Source organism: Peromyscus maniculatus, chromosome 21 (assembly GCF_049852395.1).
Source record: "Peromyscus maniculatus bairdii isolate BWxNUB_F1_BW_parent chromosome 21, HU_Pman_BW_mat_3.1, whole genome shotgun sequence".
NCBI lineage: Eukaryota > Metazoa > Chordata > Mammalia > Rodentia > Cricetidae > Peromyscus > Peromyscus maniculatus.
The window spans coordinates 9,512,719-9,534,299 of record NC_134872.1 but is presented as its reverse complement, the minus strand read 5'-3'; the positions used below and the strand labels follow the sequence as shown (position 1 = coordinate 9,534,299).

At 50.9% G+C, this 21,581-nt stretch overlaps 1 protein-coding gene and 1 long non-coding RNA gene across 3 annotated transcripts in view; one reads left to right on the top strand and one right to left on the bottom strand.

Moving 5' to 3' along the window:
- Window positions 1-21,581, bottom strand: part of Slc37a1 (solute carrier family 37 member 1) — a 65,773-nt gene that overhangs the window by 43,905 nt on the left and 287 nt on the right. Inside the window, exons 1-2 of one of the 2 annotated variants that reach the window (XM_042266705.2) lie at window positions 6,668-7,350; window positions 4,174-4,398 (exon numbers count right to left, since the gene is read on the bottom strand). In XM_042266705.2, the coding sequence (XP_042122639.1) occupies window positions 4,174-4,229 (56 nt within the window). In that variant the 5' untranslated portion in view covers window positions 4,230-4,398; window positions 6,668-7,350. Of the gene's footprint in view, window positions 1-4,173; window positions 4,399-6,667; window positions 7,351-21,581 lie in introns of those variants that run through there. The other variant, XM_042266706.2, reaches the window with a different exon arrangement.
- On the top strand, window positions 12,762-15,651 carry LOC143269987 (uncharacterized). Its single transcript, XR_013046805.1, has 3 exons — window positions 12,762-12,933; window positions 14,605-14,749; window positions 15,174-15,651. It is a non-coding gene; the product is annotated as an uncharacterized LOC143269987 (long non-coding RNA).

Here is a 21,581-nt window from a genome sequence, read left to right as displayed (position 1 = left end):
GTCTGTCTACTCCACCGCAGCCGGAACTGAAACTCTCCTATTGTGATGAGGAGGGCTGAGGCGGGCTGGGCCCTGACATACTACATTCCTCCTCAGTCTCACTAGGTTTCAGTCAAGGAGACTGGGGGATGAGGTGGTGGTAGCCTTGGGCCCCTCTTTCCACCAGGCCCTAATTCAGGGGTGGCTCAGGGAAGAAGGTGTGAAGCCCTTGGGGACAGCCCCTCACTCGTGCTGGTGAAGCCAAAAATGGACCCTTCAGAGAGAGAGAGCCTTGTGAGGGGGCGGGGCTCACAAGCCTCCTCCTGTGGGTTGGAGTCAAAGGTCAATGAAGAGCAGGCAGGATTTCCCGAAGGCAGAAAAGGAAGCCCTTATCTACAAGTAGCTGGTGCTGGGCCCAGCCTCCTTCCTCCATTTCCAAAGTCACCCTTCTATCTTTGGCCTCGGCTTCCTAGAGGACTTGGGGTGTGGGAGAGGTAGAGGCTGTAGACTGTCTTTCACCTTCCGGGAGGCTCTGCAGGTGGTAGCCGCTCTCAGCCAGTGGCCCACCCCACCCTGCTTGGCCTCTGGGAGGAATTGCGAAATTCCGGTCTAGGTGACTGAGGTCCCTCAGGATTCCTCAGGAGCCCTTGCTCCACGTGGCAGCTTTATCGCCATCCTCTTCACCATTCACAAAGCCAACCCATCCTGCTGCACGCACGGACAGAAGCAGGGGTTCTGAGCATCGGTTTACTCAGAAATAATGTCATGAGTCAATACGAGGTCTAGCCAGGTTAGCGCGTCCCTAAACTGAGGGACTGGTGTCCTTCTAAGAAAAGATGTTGGGAGTGGTGGCGCACGCCTTTAATCCCAGAACTCAAGAGACAGAGGCAGGTGGATCTCCGAGAGTTTGAGGCCAGCCTGGGCTACTTAGAGAGACCCTGTCTCAAAAAAGCAAGAACCACACAGAGACGCAGAGGAGGGAAGTGTGGCAGTGGAGACAGAGGCCGGTGTGATGCAGCTAGCTGGTCGCTGGCAGTGCCACGGTGTGAACTAGGGTGACGGGAAGCTGTCCCCGGACCTGTCAGACGGCCATGGCCCTGCCGCATTTTGAGTTTGGACCCTCAGCCTGCCGAACCGGGAGGGGCTTGCTTTTGTCTTTTGAGGCCCCGGGTTCACAGCATTTGGCTTCCGGGGAGGGGCACACCTTTGGGTTTATGTGATGCTACAGGTGGACGTGGGAAGATGAAGTAAGTGAAGAGAAGCCAAACGGTCTCAGCGTTTCTCTCCAGTGCTCTGCTTATACAGTTATGATGAACGGTACATGTCACCTCAAGAATAGAGCCTGGGTTAACCCTGAGTTTCTAGCAAAAAAAATAAATAAATAAATAAAAAGCATATCCCATCAATGCCAGCTCAGGGCCAGGATGCACCCCAAGACTCTCCTCAGGGGCATCTGTATGGTTCAGACATGCCCAGCTATTTGTTATATTGTAATATAACACTGTCATCTATTCATTCCATTTGAGAACCACACAGTCAAGTTACAACAATAACCAAAAACAATCTCTCTCTCTCTCTCTCTCTCTCTCTCTCTCTCTCTCTCTCTCTCTCACACCCACACACACACACACACACCCACACACACCCACACCTACACACACACCCTCATGTTTTAAGACAATTTATGATTTTGTGTTGGATTGCATCCATTGCTGTCCTTGACTACCAATCAGATAAGCCTGGATGGCTCCAGTTTGAACATCTGGTTACTAGCTGCTGGTGCTGTGTCGGAAGGTCGTCAAACCTTTTGTGGGAGGGGCCTACTTAGAAGCAGGTGTCTGGGGAGTGGGCCTTGAGGCTTACAGACTGGCCCTACTTTCTGTACCACTGAGATCAGAGCAAAGCAGCCTCATGCTTCCGTCATGGCAGCTGACAGCAGCTTCCTTAGCTACGCCTTTCCTACCACGAGGGACCGTACCTTCAAACGCGCGCAATAAGCCCTTCCTCCCTTAAGTTGCTTTCTTTCAGGTCACAGAGATGAGACAAGTAATTAATACAGTGCCCTTGAGTGTCACATCCTTCAGAGAAGCAGTGGCAAGCCACTGTGGTATCGTCTGGTCTTGGCTCAGCGTCACTTGCCTTGGTCACCTAGGAACTCAACAAGTGCTTTTGAGAAGTACTCATCAGCGTGGCTGGTTCAGAGACAAATCCCAACCCTTTCTGAACTCAGAAACCAGGCAGCCAGATACAGAAGGAAGTTCATGCCTTTGTCAGAGCCTTGATCGGGAGACGGGTGCCACTGAGATTGACACTGGTCACCTATTAAGTCACTGCCTGCCTTGGCAACAAGACCTTTTCCCACACTCAGTAGAGACAGGAATTTTGTAGGAGTGTGCTATGAGATGATGGAGATGATCTTAGGTCCCAGCTACCAGGCCTCTGATCCCGGAGGCTGGCCTCCTGGGGAGGGAAGCATGGTCCTGCTCCAGTGGGTCACAGGTTGTGACATTTGTGAGGATACAGCAGATGCTTTTCTCAGTCAGTGGGCCACCATCTACTCCTAGGATCAATTATTTGAAGTTTCAAGTTTTTCTAGACCTTGTCAGCAAGCAACAGTCCTTTGGTGGTACTCATGGCTTTGTTTCCTGGCATCACATAGCATACCTGCTGTTCCTGCCAGGTGAGACATGAGTGTCTCTGAGGCTCTGGTTCCTGTCAGTGGGAAGAGTCATACAGAGAAGGAGACCAGGAGCCAGGTGTGCAAACCTGTTCTGGACCTCTGGGGTCCCTTCTCATTCCACTTAACATGCCTAGTCCCTCCTCTCCCATGGGACCTTTAACCCCTCCCCCTCCCCAGCCCAACCTGCCGAAAAGGCACTGTCTGACTTTCTGGCCCCGCAAACATCTGCATATCCAAAACAAGAGACAATCCATAAAAACATGTGCTTGAACCTTTCAACGGCTCAAGGTCATAAAAGACAGACAGCGCCAAGGGACATTTTTTAGACCAAAGGACACAAAACCCACGAGATGGCAAAATGCAGTGTGTGGCTGTGTGTCAGATCCTGGATAGCAGAGGAACTGTCAAAGGTCTCACTGGACCCTGGACATGGCATTTAGCATGGACACTGATCACAGGGCCTCAGGCTCGCAGGCATTCTACCATTGAGCTACCTGCCCAGCAAAAGGCAAAATCTACATAGAAATATTTAAAAACGAGAACCGTACAGTGCCTGCCACACACACCTACGTAAAGTAGAAGGAGCAGACGAGGCAAACAGTAAATAGTAGCAATCTGTATACACAAGAACGCATCCCGGATTTACAGACCAAGCTAACCAGTCTCCCAATGAAAGTGTGCCCAGGGTTGTGACTAGATCCTCAGGAGGCCTCGAGGGAGAGATGTGGAGAGAAGCCATCTGCAGATGGTCCCAAACCCACCCTGAATCCTTTTGGAAGAGCCCAGTGGAAGTGGGTGAGTGGGCTAGAATGAGCCTGTGTAGACGACTGCCATGCTGAGCAGAGGGAGAGCAGAGCTTCCCGAGACAGACCTCAGAAAATCTCAGTCGTCACAAACTATCTCTGCAGAAGCAACCGGAAAGGCCAGGAGCCGTCTCCACCGGTAATAGGCACTACTGGCTCCTGCCACCTGCGCGCTTGAGGACTTTTTTTCCTTTCCAAAAGGCCATTTGTTTTCCTGCTAACTGCCCGTTCCCACATCTCCTATTAAAGACGATAACAAGCCCCGGGTTCTAAATACACTGGGGGACGCACGTTTCTCTGGGAACCTCCGTGAAGATGCGATGAAAACCTTTTTCTCTCCTTCACCTGTCTCGTCAGTTTAACTTGCTAGTGCCCAGGCACTCAACCTAGAGGGGACAGCAGGGCTGGGGACTGGACTCAGCGCCAGGGTGCTTGTTTAGCCCTCACAAGCACCACAAAAATGAAGTGAAATGAGCAAAGGTACGTTTTCCCTTCCTGACAGAAGAGGAGTCCAAATGCTGTCTGTGATGTCACCACCAAAACACAGGACTCCTGAGGGCTCCAGGTAACAGCAGCCACCATACAACAGCTATGAGAAGGCCGGACACCCGCGCTCCATAATGAAATACGGGTGGAAAAGCCACCCAGTGCCCCCTGTCACTCTGCCCCACACATCACCACTCCAGAGGGCAGCCCACCACCAGAGCTTACCACTGATCCCTGGAGAAGGCGATGATGAAGCGGATGCCCACAGGGAGTCGAGCCATTTACGTCGGTCCTGACCTCGGAGCTCCAGTCCCGTAATCAGATGCTCCAGGAAACAGGTTAAGATTGTTTTTTGACAGCCCTGCGGTTCACACAGCCTGGAAAGCAGCAACAACAGACGTGTCCTACTGGGTCCTGCCCCCTCTTCCTTCCATCAGGGTCGGCCGAGGTCTGTGGGAGAAAGAGAGGCATTAAGAACCTGTGTGGTCCTGACCTGGCGACAGTACCCGGGAGACACTGGCAGGCAGAAGTCGCTCCACAGATGGGGAAGAGACCACCCACGACTGATCAAAGCTACACGTCTGATACCAGAAGAAGCTCCCGCCGTGGATGCCCTGGGGAGGATTGCTCACACAGAGCTCACAGAATGCTCCAATGGTTCCTGGAGGGACGTGGGCACTCATCTCTGCCTTTGGGGCTTCCTTTGGCCACGCTGCCCCACCCCGCCCCAAAGCAGATGTCTACTGTTTGGTCGTGTACACAATTATTAGCACATGGGGTGGGGGCGGGCACCGGACTCGCTCCTTCCGTTACGACTCACTAGGCCTCCTGTGAGCCTCAGCAAGAGAGGATTGGGGGCCTGAGCAGAATGGCAGACAGGATCAACCGTCAGTCACTTGGGCTGTGTGGTTCTGCAGGTGAGTCTGCCATACCTAACACTGAGGGGATGAACTTCCCACCTGCCGCTGGGGTTCCCCAGCACAGGATAGCATTAGCTTGGGAAATCAAGCTTGCTCTGCAAGGCTGGGCTGAAGAAGGACAATGCTGGAAGGGATAGAACAAAGCCAGAGAACTGATAACGGGCCCAGCACTGAGGTAGGCGGGTCTCCTAGCCTCGGGACGTACATTCAGGGTGCTGAGAATTCAGCTTAACAAAGCCCCTTTCTTGCTGGCCTGGATAGCATCCCCAAAATCTGTGCGGTTTGGTTCCTGTCCCTGGATCTCCTCTGTAGACCAGGCTGGCCTCAAACTCACAGAGATCTGCCTAGCTCTGACTCCCGAGTGCTGGGATTAAAGGCGTGCACCACCACCGCCCAAAATCTGTTCCCTCCAAATCCCAGGTCATAAAGGCCACTGACACACCCTCCTGGAGCCCAAGGCATAGCTTTCACTCCAAGGCAGTGGTTCTTAGCCCATGGTTCTCAGCCTGTGGCTTGCAAACCCAAAAGGGGTCGCATATCAGATATTTACAATATGATTTGCAACAGTAGCAAAATTACAGTTATGAAGTAGCAACAAAAATAACTTTATGGTGGTGGTGGGGGGATCAACATGACACGAGGAGCCGTATTTAAAGGGTCTTATCATTAGGAAGGCTGAGAACCACTGCTCTAAGAGGAGAGATGAGGCTAGCCCAGCTAGACGGGCTTCACATCAAGACAAATCCCAGACCTTCCATTTGCCTGGGGGCGCCTTCTAGGCACAAGCACACTTCCTCCTGCCCATCCCTACACAGAAGGGGAGCACGTGGCTTGGCTGAAAGGCTCTGGCATACAGCCCAAGCACATGAAAGTAGTTTTTAAATGTCACCTCTTAGAAGCGCCCAATGAACTTCAGCCCATTAAAGAAAATGATAAGAAGTCAGTGAGAGGGAGGAGAGGACAGTTAGGAGCTAGAGCACTGTGACACAGCACCCCTACCAGGCTCAGAAGCACTCATAGCTGTAGCTAGCCCTTCTCACAGAGCCTGGCCAAGGGCTTAGGGACAGACACACCTACCATCTGTCCTTCCAGCCCCAGGGCTCTGAGCCACTCAGAACAGTGTCCATCCACCCTCCAAGGAGACTCAGAAGTCGCTGGAAGTCAGCAAAAAAAGGGTAATGCCTCAAGGGTTTTTCCCAGGTTTAAAGCACACAGACAAAATCCTAGCACCCTAAGGCAACACGTCAAAATTAGGGCACACTTAAGGACAAACCTGAGAACCAGACCACCCACCCCCTCCAAAAGTTTCATGAGTTTTTGTTTTAAACCAAGACAAACTACAACCTTTCCAAGCAAGCACTTTGTAAGCTTTTAAAGGCTCCATTTCTCGTGGGAGATAAACAGAAACCGTCATTTTCACTTGCCCTGCGTTTAAATACAAGAAGTCAGAATTCTGTCCACCACCATTCCTAGCATTCACAACAACCAACACATCCCAGGTGTTGCTCATGGAACCGAACTTGTAAATATACTTCCAAGACCGCAGGGTGCAAACCGGATCCCCAAGAGAGGGAATTGCCAGGTATCCTCTAGCTAGATATGAATAAAGAGACCAATGTGCAAAGCCAATCTATATACCAACTCGCCCAACTTCACGCAATTTAAGTTCCGGGGCCGGCAGATGGGTAGGCAGGCAGCCACTAGCCAGGTGCAGAAAGAGCTGACGAGAAGGAAAAGGCAGTTTAGGAGCGCAAACCTAGACGTGGGGAAGGGTCTTCAGTTCAAATGTAAATCTTTACCTGCAGGTCACCAAGATCCCAGAGTGGACCCCGAGGGCTGGAAGATTGGTGCATGCGCCTAGGGGACTTTCCGGCGATTTAAACCTTTTATTACCGCCAGTAGGTTAGCTGTCACCACGTTGGTCACCGAGCCCGGGCTCCAGGAAGCAGTTCTTTAGCAAACAAACAACCCGAGAACCCAGGGTGCTGCCTGCGAGCTTTCCCAAGGGCTTTGCGAGCCGGCTCCTCCCCGGTCGGTCGTACAGCCTCCTGGCCCGGTGGCGAAGGCTACGGGCACGCCCACGTCCCCAACGCGCGGCTGCAGACAAAGCGCTGGGTCTCCAGCAGCCGGCTCCCCACAGCTGTCACCACGGCCCGGGACTGGGAGGGGACCGGGCAACACAGCTAGGCGATCCCAGCCCCGGGCCTCGGGGAGCCTTCTGCTTCCACTTCCCCGGGAACTCAGCGTCGGGATCGCCCGGCACTGTCGCCCAACGCCACTCTAGCGCTTGGCTGGTCCCCGGTTCTCTAGCCACAGCAGAGGGAGACAAGCGGTGGCGAGGCCGTAGCGGGGGCGCAGGGCGCAGGGCGCGGGCCCGCTGGCAGGTGCGCGCCGCTGGGGAGGGTCCTCGGTCGCCCCCGCGTCTACCTGCGCTCCGCAGCCCGCGCCGCCTGCGCGCTTCCTGCTCGCGACTTCCTGGAGCGGCCGCCCTTTCACTTTCTCGGCCCTGCGGGCGCCGGCCAGGAACGGCTCCTCCCTCTCCCGCGCGCCCCTTGACCCCAGTCCCGCGCGCTCCCAGGGACCCAGACAGCCCCGGGATGCTCAGCTGGGGCATCCTCTAGTTGTTCCTGGGTCCCCCACACCTGCCTGTCATGCCCTCCCAGGCCCCGCAGGGCGCTGGGCTCTTACTGGCATGATGCCCAGCAGCCAAGTGCCGGCTCCTTGAGCGCCTTCGGTACCACCAGGCTTTTGTCCCCAAAGGCAGACCTTAATAATGACATCAAAATGGACAAGTTTTGCGCGAAAGGTTTGCTCCCTCGGAGCCCTGGACTGAAGACGGCCTCTCTCGGCCTACCACATTTTGTCAAGTGTCAGAATCACGAACACTGGCGTGCTACACATGGAGCAGACTCTTACCGCACCTGTGCCTGTAAGACAAACGGTTTGCATGGTTTGTCAGCATCCGGGGCATGGGGGAGGCGCCTTAGCACACAGCTCCCTTTTCACCCCCGGATAATTATCTTCCAAACCCCTCACCTCCTGCCAAGAATTGACCTGGAAGTCCGGGAGGGCCGATTTCCAAAGGGCACCTGCCTCATACCTCCCGCTGACAGCCTGGCCTGGCATCCAAGGCCAGCCCTCCTGCTTAGCCCCGGCTCTCAGGCAGGAAACCAAACCAACTTTCCAGGAACAGCCAGGCATCTGGGTAAAACCACGCTTAAGCCAACTTGAATCCTCGCTGTGAAAGTCGAGTGTATGGACCGAGCTTGGGCCCCCAAGGCAGCACCCTGCAGCGCCCTCTTCAGGCTGGCTGGTGTGCAGAAAGTCTGCAGCTTTACCCTGGGGGGCCCCTCAATTTGCTGAGTTGGGTAGGGCCACGCCATTCTTTACCTACGGGCTCTTGGGAAGTGTTCTGTACCCCTGAAGCAAAGTTGACTCGCTGTTTGGGCCACCCGCACCTTGCTGTCTCACACACCTCACATGGGAAGTGGCCCGGGAATTCTGGCTGGTCTACCCTCTTCCCCTGGGCTAGATGTCTCCTCTCCTCTCCCTAACTCTCCATTCTTTGTGAGCACCATAGTAACTCAGGTGGACTCCTGCATCTTCTCAGGTCGTCGTCGCCCATCACTTTTTTCTCCTCAGGCCTTCGATCACCAAGCTTGTGCAAGAGTCCCTTGCTTTTCTGCCCGTGTTCCATCTTTGTAGCTGTGCCAAACTGCCCACCCCCAGCAACATCTGAGCTCCCCACTTTTTGATTGGCAGCCTTCAAAGGCCCTTCACCCCCGAGGAGGTGAAGACGGGGCCCAGAGGCCTTTGCACAGTGGAAGGACCTCATGCCAAAGCTTCCAGGTAGTTTTTCAGTTCCCAAGAATGTGACTTTTTTACACTAGGGTGTTAGGACTTTTCTGAGTCCGGGGTTCTTGAGTGAGCTCGGACTTTGGGGATTGTTGCTTCAAATACGTCGCTGTTATTTGAGGGTGCTGTATAAAATGCCCAAGTCCTAGTGACGCCAGTCTACCTCCAGCCCCTAGGGGGCGCAGGAGGGAGTCCTAGATCAGAAAACCTCTAAGTCTCACAGTGTGACTGTCAGAGATATTTTTTTCTTTTTCTTTTCTTTTTTGTTTTTTGTTTTTTCGAGACAGGGTTTCTCTGTGTAGCTTTGTGCTTGTTCTGGATCTCGCTCTGTAGACCAGGTTGGCCTCGAACTCACAAAGTTCTGCCTGCCTCTGCCTCCCGAGTGCTGGGATTAAAGGCCTGCACCACTACCACCCGGCTGATTTTTTTTCCTTACAAAAAACCAAAATTGCAATCTTTGCACAGATACTGGAGTCAGCCAGGGGGAGTCTGGTGGTTTATGTAGAATATTTGCTGAAAATGTCAGTCTTAGAAGTTAGAGCCGGGCAGTGGTGGCACACTCCTCTAATCCCAGCACTCGGGAGGCAGAGGCAGGCAGATCTTTGTGAGTTTGAGGCCAGCCTGGTCTATGGAGCGAGATCCAGAACAGGCACAAAGCTACACGGAGAACCCTGTCTCGAAAAAAAAAAAGAGTAAGTTAATGTTTCACAATACATATTTTATATTGATCTTTTATATGATTATAAGAAGCATTTGAATGTAGTGAGGAGGGATGTGTGTGTAAAACTTCAAAATAAATCTTTCTGTATTTTGAAATGGAAATTTGTGATTGTGGCCACAAGGATGGCAGGTTTTATGCTTGAGACTATGATAAAGGATTGCATGTGCCCCCCATGAAGTAAGACTGATTTGTGATCCATGGTCTTCTTGCCTTGGCCTCCTGAGTGCTAGGATTGCAGGTGTACCCCACTATGACTGGCTCCCCCTGCTCCCTCCTCCCTCCTCAAACCCAGAGCCTTGCACATGGCAGGTGCATGCTCTGCCACTGAGCTACATCTCAGCCCTAGGAGTCATTTTTAAATCAAATTGAAAGGAAACAGTAATGAAAAGACAGAGAGAGGAAAGGAAATAAAGGAGTTTGTGTTTGCCCAAGGCAGTGGGTTTTTAGTGACGGCAGTGGAGGGACTAATACTTGAATTCAGGGTATAGTTTAGAGAGAAGAGCTTCACCAGGGTCTTGAACTAGTTGGTACTCAACCTTGCATCTATCTATCTATCTGTCTGTCTGTCTGTCTGTCTATCCATCCATCCATCTATTATCTATTTTCCTGAGATAGAGTTTCCTCTGTGTAACAGCCCTGGCTGTCCTGGAATTCTCTTTGTAGACCAGGTTGGCCTCGAACTCACAGAGAGGCTGGGATTAAAGGCATATGCCACCATTCTTCGCGTCAACCATGCATTTATAAGAATGACTTTGTCCCAGCACTGGGAGGCAGAGGCAGGTGGATCTCTAAAAGTTTGAGGTCAGCCTGGTCTACAGAGCAAGTTCTGGGACAGCCAAGGCTACCCAGAGAAACCCTGTCTCAAAACAAACAAACAAACAAACAAACAAACTGTTTTTTAAAGTGACCCGCAGAAGATAGGTTGGGCAAACATTCTTGCTTCTAAGACTCCTTGGCAATGTCTTTAATCTTTATTATTCTTCTAGCTGTAGAGTATGGGAAGTAGTCACAGAGAGAAGGGGGTCAGGGGACCCTGGATCCTAAATGGAGCAGGACTTGTATAAAGCCTGGAATCAAATTCGGGGGCCTGAATTGCACAGCTCCTGATGACATTTTCCTCTGCAGCTGAGCTCTACTCCAGGGCTAGCCTGTGGCAGCACCCATCTACTGTGGGTTTCCCTACCTTTTTAAGATTATAGTTAGAATGAGGCCAGACACGTGGGGACAGAAAACTGACCCCTACGGAGTCATTCCCGCCACAGAGCTGGTGCAGATACATGTGACAAGCAAATTGGACAGTTTTTATAAGATGCCCCCACAAGGATCAATAACCCTCAGCTGTGGTTTGGTAAGCCATGCGGCTCACATCCAGAGGTTGTGCTTTGAAAGTTCCCTCTGGGCCTGTATGTGATGATTTGTGCGGAGAGAGTCCTTTTACTGCACACAGTATGCTAATGTGTTGGTGGGAAAGCATAATGACTCATATCTTCTTCCTCCAACCCACGTGGTCTCACTAGGACTTCCAGCCTAAGAGGGATCCGGGAAAAGGAGATTTCAGAGGAAGTCCTGTGTTCTAGCCGCTGACACTAACCTACTCCATAGTGGGTTATCATTGGGCTCACTGGCAGGCACATCATCCTCTGCAATCTCAGTGGTCATGGGAGGGTTTGGGCCCCGGGCTCATCTGGGCAACTGTTCCTTCCCACGTTGCTTATTGCTTCAACTTCTGCAACCAAGAGCCTTCCCTTCTTAGCCCCTTTTAACCCTTCAACTGAAACCTTCTCTAAGAACAGACTTGTCTTAACTCCATAACAAATGTAATCTCGGCTGGGCGGTGGAGCGCACACCTTTAATCCCAGCATTGGGAGGCAGAGCCAGGCGGATCTCTGTGAATTTGAGGCCAGCCTGGTCTACAGAGTGAGTTCCAGAACAGGCTCCAAAGATATACAGAGAAACCCTGTCTTGGAAAACTAAAAAAAACCACCACCAACCAACCAAAAACAAACAAACAAGTTAACAAAACCAAAACCAAAAACAAAACAAAACAAAACCCAAAACCAAAAAAACCACAAATGCTGTCTCTTGCTTTCAAGGCATCCTTTCTGAACATTGCTTTGTGATTCCAGTGTGTGGTAGCCCAGCAGAGGAGGAGGCACAGGATTTGGGATCTGAATGTGTCTCCAACTCAAACCTTGACCCCAAGCTTCCTGGGACCCTGTGGAGGCCGCTCTACTCTGTGCTCATGAGACTGAGGCCCCCGTGGATGAAGGGAGGTGTTTGAAGACACAGTTTCTTACTTGTTCTGTTCATCTGTGAGTCCTCATCTAGCACTGTGCCTGGGCCACTCTAGCAGCGCGAGAAGCCCTCGCTGTTGACTGAATACTACCAGGTTTCTATGGCAACAGTGAATCAGCTTTAAATGCTTATGGCCATCCTAAGGACTGGGAAACAGGTATGCATGATGAGCCCAGGACACATGTGACTAACTGGGATGGCGGTGGGGGAGGAGAATTCCAAAGTCTCTTTCATCAGCTTATGTTGTTAAATGTTCCAGGAAATAGAGCATGAGACTCCCACCACCACCTTCAATAAGTCTGTGAAAGTTTGGTTCTTTGCACAGTTACAACACATCATCTCTTAGCCAGCCTCCCGAGACGAATGAATGAACTTCTGTCCGAGGACTCACATCTATCATCCTAGCCATCAGGAAAGCGGAGGCAGGAAAAACGGCCACAAGTTTGAGGTCAGCTTGGGCTACAATGTAGACTCTTGCCTCAAAAGCAAAGCAAAACAAAACAAACCCAAACCAATAAATCCAAACCCCGAAAGGCCACTCTCCATTGGGGCCTATCCACCAGTGAGCCAGGCCAAGGAGGCCAGCACCCATATTTACCTACACACACACACACACACACACACACACACACACACACACACACACACACACACTGCCTATCACAGCTGTGCCCACACCAGCCTTTACCATGTCACACTGAGGGCATTTTTAAACCCATACCATTCCCAGTTAGCTCTCTTTACCTTATGCTTATGGACCAGATGTAAATTGCTGCTTCCTACTCCAGTGCCATGCTCCTGGCCAGGATGCTCACAGAGTCCAACCCTCTGGAACTGTGATCCCCCACAGTAAATGCTTGGTCATTTTTAATTTTAATTTTTTTTTTTTTTGCCATGGCAACAGAAAAGTAACTAAGATACAAACCACAATCACTATGAGATGCCTTCTTACCTATTAGACCAGCAAAGAAGGGACAATGACCTCCAGGCAGCCCCTGAGCAGTGACTCACACTCCCTGGTAGGAGAGGGGATGGACATTGCCATCCCAGGGGCCGATGTAGTAACGGTGTTTAGAACCTGTCTGGGATAGTTCATCTTCGTCAGCCTGACTGGGTTTGGGATCATCTAGGACACGCCTCTGGGCTGTGCGGGTGTTTCCAGACAGAAGTAAATGAGGAGAGAAGGCCCAGCCCGTATGTGGATGGGCAGCATCACCCCATGGGCTGGGGTCCCAGACAGAATAAAGGGGGGGGGGAGGCCAGCTGAGCACTTCACTGCAGACACGTGACCCCAGCACCGGCTCCCACTGCTGCGTTTTTCTCTCATGAGGACTCCTCCTCTCCTAAACCGTAAGCCCCAAACCCCTTCTGCCACCCAATTGCTTGGGTCCGATGTTTCCTCACAGCAACGGGAGAAGAAACTGACAAGCCTCACGTATTCCTCACCACTGGGCCCCTCGACTCCCATGTCTACAAGCCTGGGTTCTGGAGCCTGAACTTGAGAGGAAGCCAGGACTCGAATTCAGACACTCCCGTGAACGCGCACACTAGCTCACCCACCGGGACGATGGGTTCACAAGCAGCTACGCATTGCTTTGCTCTATCATTGGCATACAGGAACATCTTTTTTTCCTCCCACATTTTAAATTCAATTTCCATGTAGAATAATAGTCATAGCTCACCCCTAGGGCCTGTGAGCTCTCTAGCCATGGATTCTTGGTCAGATTTAGAGTAGCATGCATTTCCTCCCGTGGAGTGGTAGAGTGTGGGCCTTAACTCCGATCAGAAATCAGTTGGTTACCCCCACAACGGTCACACCACTATTACACCCATGTGTATATCTTGCCACACTGGTCATTACCACACTCCATAGGGTTCACAGCCATGAGACTATTGATGACACCCCATTCTCCCCCATCCCCAGCAACCTGTATAACACCTATCAGTACGATGAAAGCCAGCTAGCAGCTAGCAGGGAGGCAGCTTCCTTCCTGATCAATACCGACTTGAATTCTCCCCGTCCTGTGATCAGTGAACATCCATTCCTTTGTCTACATCAAACAGTACATAAATACAAGAACTTAACGCCTGGTCCATGTGTATGTGTCACATCTTTATAAAAACACATTCAGTTTCTGTAGACACTCTGGATTATTATTATTATTATTATTATTTTTTTTTTTTTTTTGGTTTTTTCGAGACAGGGTTTCTCTGCGTAGCTTTGCGCCTTTCCCGGAACTCACTTGGTAGCCCAGGCTGGCCTCGAACTCACAGAGATCTGCCTGCCTCTGCCTCCCGAGTACTGGGATTAAAGGCGTGCGCCACCACCGCCCGGCTATCACTCTGGATTATTTTGATCCTCGGTATCTTGTTCAATTCTCACGACCTTCCTGAGGGCTGGGGAGGGGAGTTATTCTGGGCAAATAATAAACCAGCCTCTTAGTTTGTTGCTGGCCCTCTGTCAGAGAACCTAATCTATTCTTAGGCTCTGGAGGAGACAGCCATATGTACCACATGACTTCGCCCCACCACCATAGGCCACAGTAAGGTTATTTATATGTGGTATCAGAAGAACCAGGCCTGGGGGTGTGTGGCTCAGTGGAAGATTGCTTGAGTTCTGTGTTCAGCAACACACACACACACACACACACACACACTCACACACACACTCCCCCATATTCCTGCCAGCAACATCAAAAGCAGAACCAATATCCAGTTAGTAAGTGGCACACTCATTTTGAAGTGAAAGAGTAACCCACAGCCATAAAGCACGGGGGTTGGTAATGCTTTAAGGGTGTGAATTACTGCAGAGATTGCCACGCCGAGCTCTGATTTCTTTCCCATTTCCTCTTATCCCTGGTCTAGCATTCAACAGATACTCTGATGCAGTTAAGTAACTGAGCAAGCTCGTGGAAAATGAGCCTGACACAAGAAAACAAGACCACAAGCTGGGAAAAGAGAAAATGAAACATTGATATGCCTGGCTCTTGCTCTTTTCTAAAGGGTTGCGGTAGGTATAGTTTTGTCAGGAAATATCTAGAATTCTGTTTGACGAATGTGAGTTGATTAGTTCCTACATGCCAGGCACCCGCCGCGTGGCATGTGGCCCAGCTGTTGCCTGGTGTGGAATTCAAGGGTACCTGCCATCTCCTGTCTCTCCCCTGGCTGGCTCCAGCCAAGATGTTTGTCCCCCGGTTTGGGCATTACTGTACACTCTCACTTCCTGGGTAGAAGAGAATTTGTATTTCTCTCCTGACAACTACAGCTGCGTTTTAATGCCATTAAACCATATGCCTCAGGGGGAAAGAGAGAGGGAGAGGAAAGGCAGTGAGATTTGGTTATCGCTCCATTGTTTCCATATGCTTAACACTGTTGCCAATGTGAAGAAATCTAACCCCAAAACGGCTAAAATGTCCATGCCCATGTTTTTCTAGAAACCTCAGCCTCTTACCCGTATGAATCTTGGTGCTAATGAGCATGAGCAGAGACGACAGTCTGCTCATCACAGTCTACCCCGATGGTCACAGTTACCTGGCCCAATGATCTTTGGCATAGAAGGAACCCAACTGAAAACAATGAAGGCCTTGAAAGCTCTCCAGAGAGCGCTTGACAGACCAAAGGTCCTCAGCCCACTGTTAGAGGGACAACCGTCTGCACTGGGGTGCAGCCCAGTGGGGGGGTGCACGTGTGAGGGCCTGGGATGCATCCCACAGTACAAACAAAGAAAACCACTGTGGCTGTGGCGTTTTGAATGAGGAATGTCCCCCATAGTTCTGGGCGTTTGAAGTTAGTGTCTCTGTTTGGGGAGGTTTAGGTGGTCACTGAAGGCAGCTTTGAGATGAAAAGCCTCGGGACACTTCCTTTGCTCTCTCTGCTTTGTGTTGGTGGTTGAAATGTGATCTCTCAGCTGCCTGCTCCCACCGCCATGCCTGCCCCACCGCCATGCCTGCCCCACCGCCATGCCTGCCCCACCGCCATGCCTGCCCCACCGCCATGCCTGCCCCACCGCCTGTCACCTTGCTTCCCTGCCATACTGGACTCTTTCCGTCTGGAACTGCCGGCCAGATAAACGCTTCCTTCTCCAAGTTGCCTGGGTTGGAGTGTTTTGTCATAACAGAAGGGTAACAAACACAGCCAGTATCATCAGCGTCATTAATAATGGGTGATAATCTACGCCAGGTTGGCTGTGCGCTCGGCACGGTGGTGTGCTCATGACAAGCGTCTCTTTCAGGCTTTGGGGCAGCCCAGGGGGCAGTGACACCACTGTCCTCATGTTACCATTTCCTAAACAGACTTCAGGGAGACCCAACCCTGGACTGGATTCCTGCTACAGGCCCAATGCATGGTGCTATAGAAACCACGTTTTACAATAGAATTTTCTGTCACTACATGGTTAGCATGCGGTGAGGCACAGCTCTGCACATCGTTACCTTCACAGGACCACGGCGGCCATCAGAAAGCAGCTGTGCACTTCCGTACTTAGGGCAGAGCTGAAGCGACTTGGCTGAAAACCTGCTCTTTGTTGGAGCAGTTGCATTTTCCTGACCTCCTGCGGTTCTTAAGGCCCTTTCTCCACGTGAGAGCCCAGAAGGGGCACATTCAGGCCTTGGCCCGTCGCCATGGCAACTGACAGGCAGACAGAGCCTCTGGTTGGGAGGTGGGCCTGAAAGGCTGTGGGAGCTACAGAGGTAGAGCCCCGTAGGTGGTTTCATGGCCAGTTTCCTTGGCAATCTCATCCAGAAAGACACGGTGCTCTCTCTCTCTCTCTCTCACACACACACACACACACACACACACACACACACACACACACACACACACACACACACACACACACACACACAGAGCTTGGTCACTGGGGATGTTTCTCCTTCCTTCCTTCTTTTTCTTTTCCAGTGAAAAGGGAGGCAGGTAAAGAGACAGGAAGGTTTCAATCGGGGAAGTGGAGCAGAGGGAGCCAGAGGGCCCCTCCTCTCTCATCACAGGCCTGGCCATCTGGGCCTATCCCCGGGGGGCTGCACTGGCGGTACTTCTGGCTGGGGAAATAATGACACAGCAGGGGCCCATGGGGCTTGATGGGAAGCCTTTCACACTGCACGACGGGCGCCCCCTGCTGGTGCATGTTGGAAATTCTCTCCAGGGGCCTGATGAGAAAGATCTATCTGCCTGGTTAGAGATACAAGTCCCTGATCTCTAGTGAGACAGTCTTTGCCAGGGTGTCTGCATCTTCGTCCCTGTCATTTCTGTTAATTATGTGGATAATTGCTACACATGCAGTTGAATGAAATTTCTGTAAGTTACCGGAAAGCTTTGAGAGGACGACTCATTCCTACAGGTAAAATAAAACATCACACTCAGGGCTCTGTCGCACTGCCGGTACCCACTGCTCAGGACTTGACAGAGCAGCCATGGCTTAATGTGGTTTGCTTATTAAGCCACTTTCAAGAGTTTCAGTGGAAGACTCTCAGAGCCAGTGGGTCCCCGCTTGGGAGACAAATGGAGGTCAGTCGAAATGAGCTATAGCCGCCCTTAAATCAGAGATCAGGGGTTTGGTGGAAGTCGCTCTTGAATCAGATAGCTCATTCTGAACCCAGTGATCTCAGCTCTCTGCGACTTTGCACTTATCTGTACAATGATGAAGTGACAGCCAGGGCTTCTAAGATAACGCATGAGACAGGCGCTTACCCAGTACCAGCGGAGCCCCAGAACTTAGCACGTATTTACCCCTGTCCTCATTAGCGCTGATATGAAACCTGAATTTCTGATACTTTTATGGTCCAAAAAGCTAACATTTGTTTTCACATACTTAATTATATTGCCATTCTCAGCTTCTAACATTTAAAATACTTTTCACTATAGAAATGACATACTCAGTTGAAACAAATGTGGAAACCTCCAACAAATAGAGACACAGTGTTGCTCACCCAATCTCCCCACGCCCAACTTTTTCCTCACCAGAGAAGCTGCTAACATGTGTTTATAATCTTTTCATCTCTGGAACTAAGGAACTATAATTTTAGGGTCTTGTATGTTAATTACTTGCGGCTTGTTTATTCATTCAGGGTTCAGGCCTGAGGGTTTGGCTGAGTTTCGCCTTCTGGAGGAGACCCTGTTTGATGAATGGTCTGTAGTATGTGCTCTGGAAAGCCTATGGGTGATTCTCCACACAGGTGATCACGTTGTCTGACAGAGGTGTGCTCACTCAGCTCCACAGCCCTGCCGCACAGTGAGTGGGCTCCCTAGAGGGAGAGGGGGCAGCGGCTGCTGTGAGAATCTTTGTCTGTCTTTATTGCTCTCATTACCTAGCTGTTCCAACAAATAACACATTAATCAGGCATCATCTCTCACCCTCTACAAGCTTATTATCTCTAGTTTACAGAGTGGGAAATTGAGGCTGGAGGGCAGGGTGTTTCCTGAGGATGCTTCAAAGTAAAGCCAGCAATGGGAGCCCAGAGTCTAATGTAGCCTCAGTCATTAATGTCTCCATCAAATGATGCTTGCTTTACAATCTACTTTCTTCCCATTTACATCAAACTTTTAGATGAACTTATATTAGTAGGACTTATATGATATAAGATGATTGTGTTATCATTGTTTAAAGTATTACATCCCAAAAGCAAAAAAGAGAGCTGTAAAATATCTTGAGCTAATACAAATTATAATTTGCAAAACCATATAAGCGGCTGGGTATAGAAGTGGACAATGGCCAGACGGTGTATCAAACCAGAACACTGAGTCAGGCATGGTGATACAGGGTGGTAATCAGAGTTTGGAGGAGGGGAGCAGAAAGATGGGGAGTTCAAGGACAATGACAGAGCAAGCTTTGGCCAGCTTGGTCCCCCTGTCTCAAAAACAAACAAAACTGACAACATCCACATCAACGAATCAGCTGCTGTCTCTAAGCCAGGCTTGGGGGATGCCATCTGCTCTCTCTCTCCAAAAACCCAGGAGGCCAAACAATAGCCATTGTAACCACCAAAATGGCCAAGACCTGATTAATAGCAGGCAACATTCCTCATTTTTATCCCCATTTTAAACTAGGACCAACCAAGAAGGCCCAGATATGCACCCTGGCCATTATGTAACCACCTGCTTCAGGAGCCCAAGGCCAAAGTCATTCCTTCTCTCCACTAGGGGCCATCCTGCTCTCTCTGCCCTTGTTCTCCCCTGAAACGCAGGTGATGGACACCAGCTCCCTTGCCTCAGCAGACTCGGAAACTCTGTAACTCATTCCCACCATGACATGACATGCAGATGTAATGGAGAGGGCCATGAGGATTTGAATTTCTCTAGCACATTCTATGCTAGGTGAGGACAGGTCATGTTCTGAAGTCCTGGTGCCAGAGCTGGGACTCTCTCCAGATAAAGACTCATCTTTCAGCTCTAGTAACATGGACCCAAGACTAATCTACACGTTCAGATTTCCTTATCTTTTCTATAGATGGTAACATTATTGTGGAACAAATGCAGAGAAATTGAGAATTTCTTTCTCCACAGTTCAGGATAAAAATGTGAATTAATTTCCCCATTTCTCTGTATATACTCTATGTTTTTGTTCTTAATCCAAATAAATGTTCACACCCAGAGGCAGACCTCATGACCAGGGTTCTGGTAATTGCTGTGAAATAATTCTTCTGTACACTGTGAAGACGTGTTACTCTCATTGTTAATAAAAAGCTGATTGGCGGGTGGCTAGGCAGGATTTTCAGGGCAGAGAGAATGCTGGGGAGAAGATGGGTGGAGCCTGAGGAGACGCCATGCAACACAGAGTGAGCAGGATGGGAAGTACATACACGAGGTAAACGAGCCTCTGGGCAACACATAATTAGAAATGGGTTCATAAAGTGCTAGCTAAAAAACAAGCCTAAGCTATTGGCTGAGCATTTATAATTAATATTAAGTCTCTGTGTGGTTATTTGGGAACTGACTGGTGGGACATAAAACTCCACCTACAGGTAATGCTGATAGAGGCCTCAAAGTGGCAGAGCCAGTTACCCATGGACTAAAACCTCTGTAACCGTGAGCCAAGCTGCGGCCTTGGATATTTTGTCATAGTGGCAGAAAAGTCACCGACATACATCAACAACACCTGCATTCTGCAGGAGATATCCCAGCACTGTGGGGTGTAACAGGTCAAACTTACAAGGATCCTGATCAAAGGCTCAGGTATAAAACCCACCACACAGCATGGTGCATGTTGTGTTTTGCTTTTCTGTTGCTGTGGCAAAACAGCAGGGGCCAAAGCCACTCAGGGGAAGGGGTGGCTTACTTGGCTTACAGGTTGCAGACCGTAATCGATCATCGATTATGGAAATCCTGAGCAGGGACCAAACCTGAGACCCAGGAGGTGCACCACTTACTGGTTCGTTCCCTCCTGCTTGCTCAGCTACCTTCTTATACAACCCAGGCCCACCTGCCTAGAGATGGTGCCACCCACAGTGGGCTGGACCCTGCTCCACCAATTAGCAAGTAAGAAAATACCCCCACAGACATACCCACGGGCCAAGACACAATTCCTCAATTGAGATTCCTTCTCCCCAGGTGTGTCAGCATGGCAACCGGAGTTAGTCATCACAATGACAAGGAACTGTCACGCGAAGTGTCAAGAGCAGATTCTAAGCGTCACACACACTGGTGACTACAGCAGGTGTGTGTAGGCCGTGTCTGTAGAGATCGGCACCCAGTGCCTATGTGTGTCAATCAGTACGCTGCATATTAGCATTTTGACTTGTCAAGTAAATATGAAGAACTGCCCTCAAGTTAAGTTTCACATTTTATCACACGCTTGCCGTTGCTAGGAATGGGCGATAGAGTTGAGGTCCTTTCCCCAATCTCCAGTCCCCTCTCCTTCCTCCAGAATATCTTTATCCTGTACCCGAAGCTGACTGGGGAGACAGCCCCTCAGCCAGTCTTGGAAGAAAGGTGTGCTGGTGTGTTTCCCAATGTGGGCAAGCAAGTCTTCCAGGGAGTCAGCTGGGCTGACCCAGGTGGAAACCAGAAGCAGGGCACCGGAGGATTGGGTAGTTTGATTTGTTTGCAGGAAAGCTAGTGTAGGGAGGGGAACTTGGACACACAGGGAGCCTGTGTGCATTTGGGTTTCTGAACAGAGGGCGCTGTGGGGATGTTAGGAGGCCAGACACTAGGGCAGAAAGTCTTGGCTTAGTGGGGGAGTTGGAAGGTCTGAGCCTCAGACGACAGCATAGGAGTGGGAAGGGGGTCCAGAGGGGTCTCGCAGGGTGGAATATGGCCCTGGAGCGCCCCCTCCCCACCCCGAGAAGAAGCAAAGGAGAGCCCCTGTGAATGAGTGGGCCTGTACGTGTGGCATGACAGGTTGGGCATTTGAGAGGAAGCCAGAGGCACCAGAGGAGGCACCAGAGGACAGAGCAGAATGAATATGGGTCACCGGCAAGTGAGAGCCCAAGTCACCTGAGTAGGGGGCTGGTTGAGATGCTTAAACCCTGACCCGGGTCAGTGTGCAAGAGCATCTGCTTAAGAGACTGGAGTTCGTTGTTCCAGAGTGGACGTGTTGACAGAAAACAGAAAAGACCCGCGTGTGTGTACACGCCTCTGGAGACCACAAACATCTCAGTGCAGAAGAATCTGGAAGGGTCCTGCAGCATCCCCCGGAGGACCCAAGGGACCAAGAGGCGGGGCCCAGAGTTGAGACGCGCCTCTCGTCCTTCTGGGGGTCAGCTTTTTAGGTGGCTCCTAGTGGCGTCCATAAATCAGATCACAGGGGACATTCCAGAGGCCAGTGACACTGTTCAGGTTAGACTGTCAGATCTGTGCGAGTACCAAGTCGCCAAGCCACCCCCCCCCACCACCCTCCTGCCCCCGCTCCT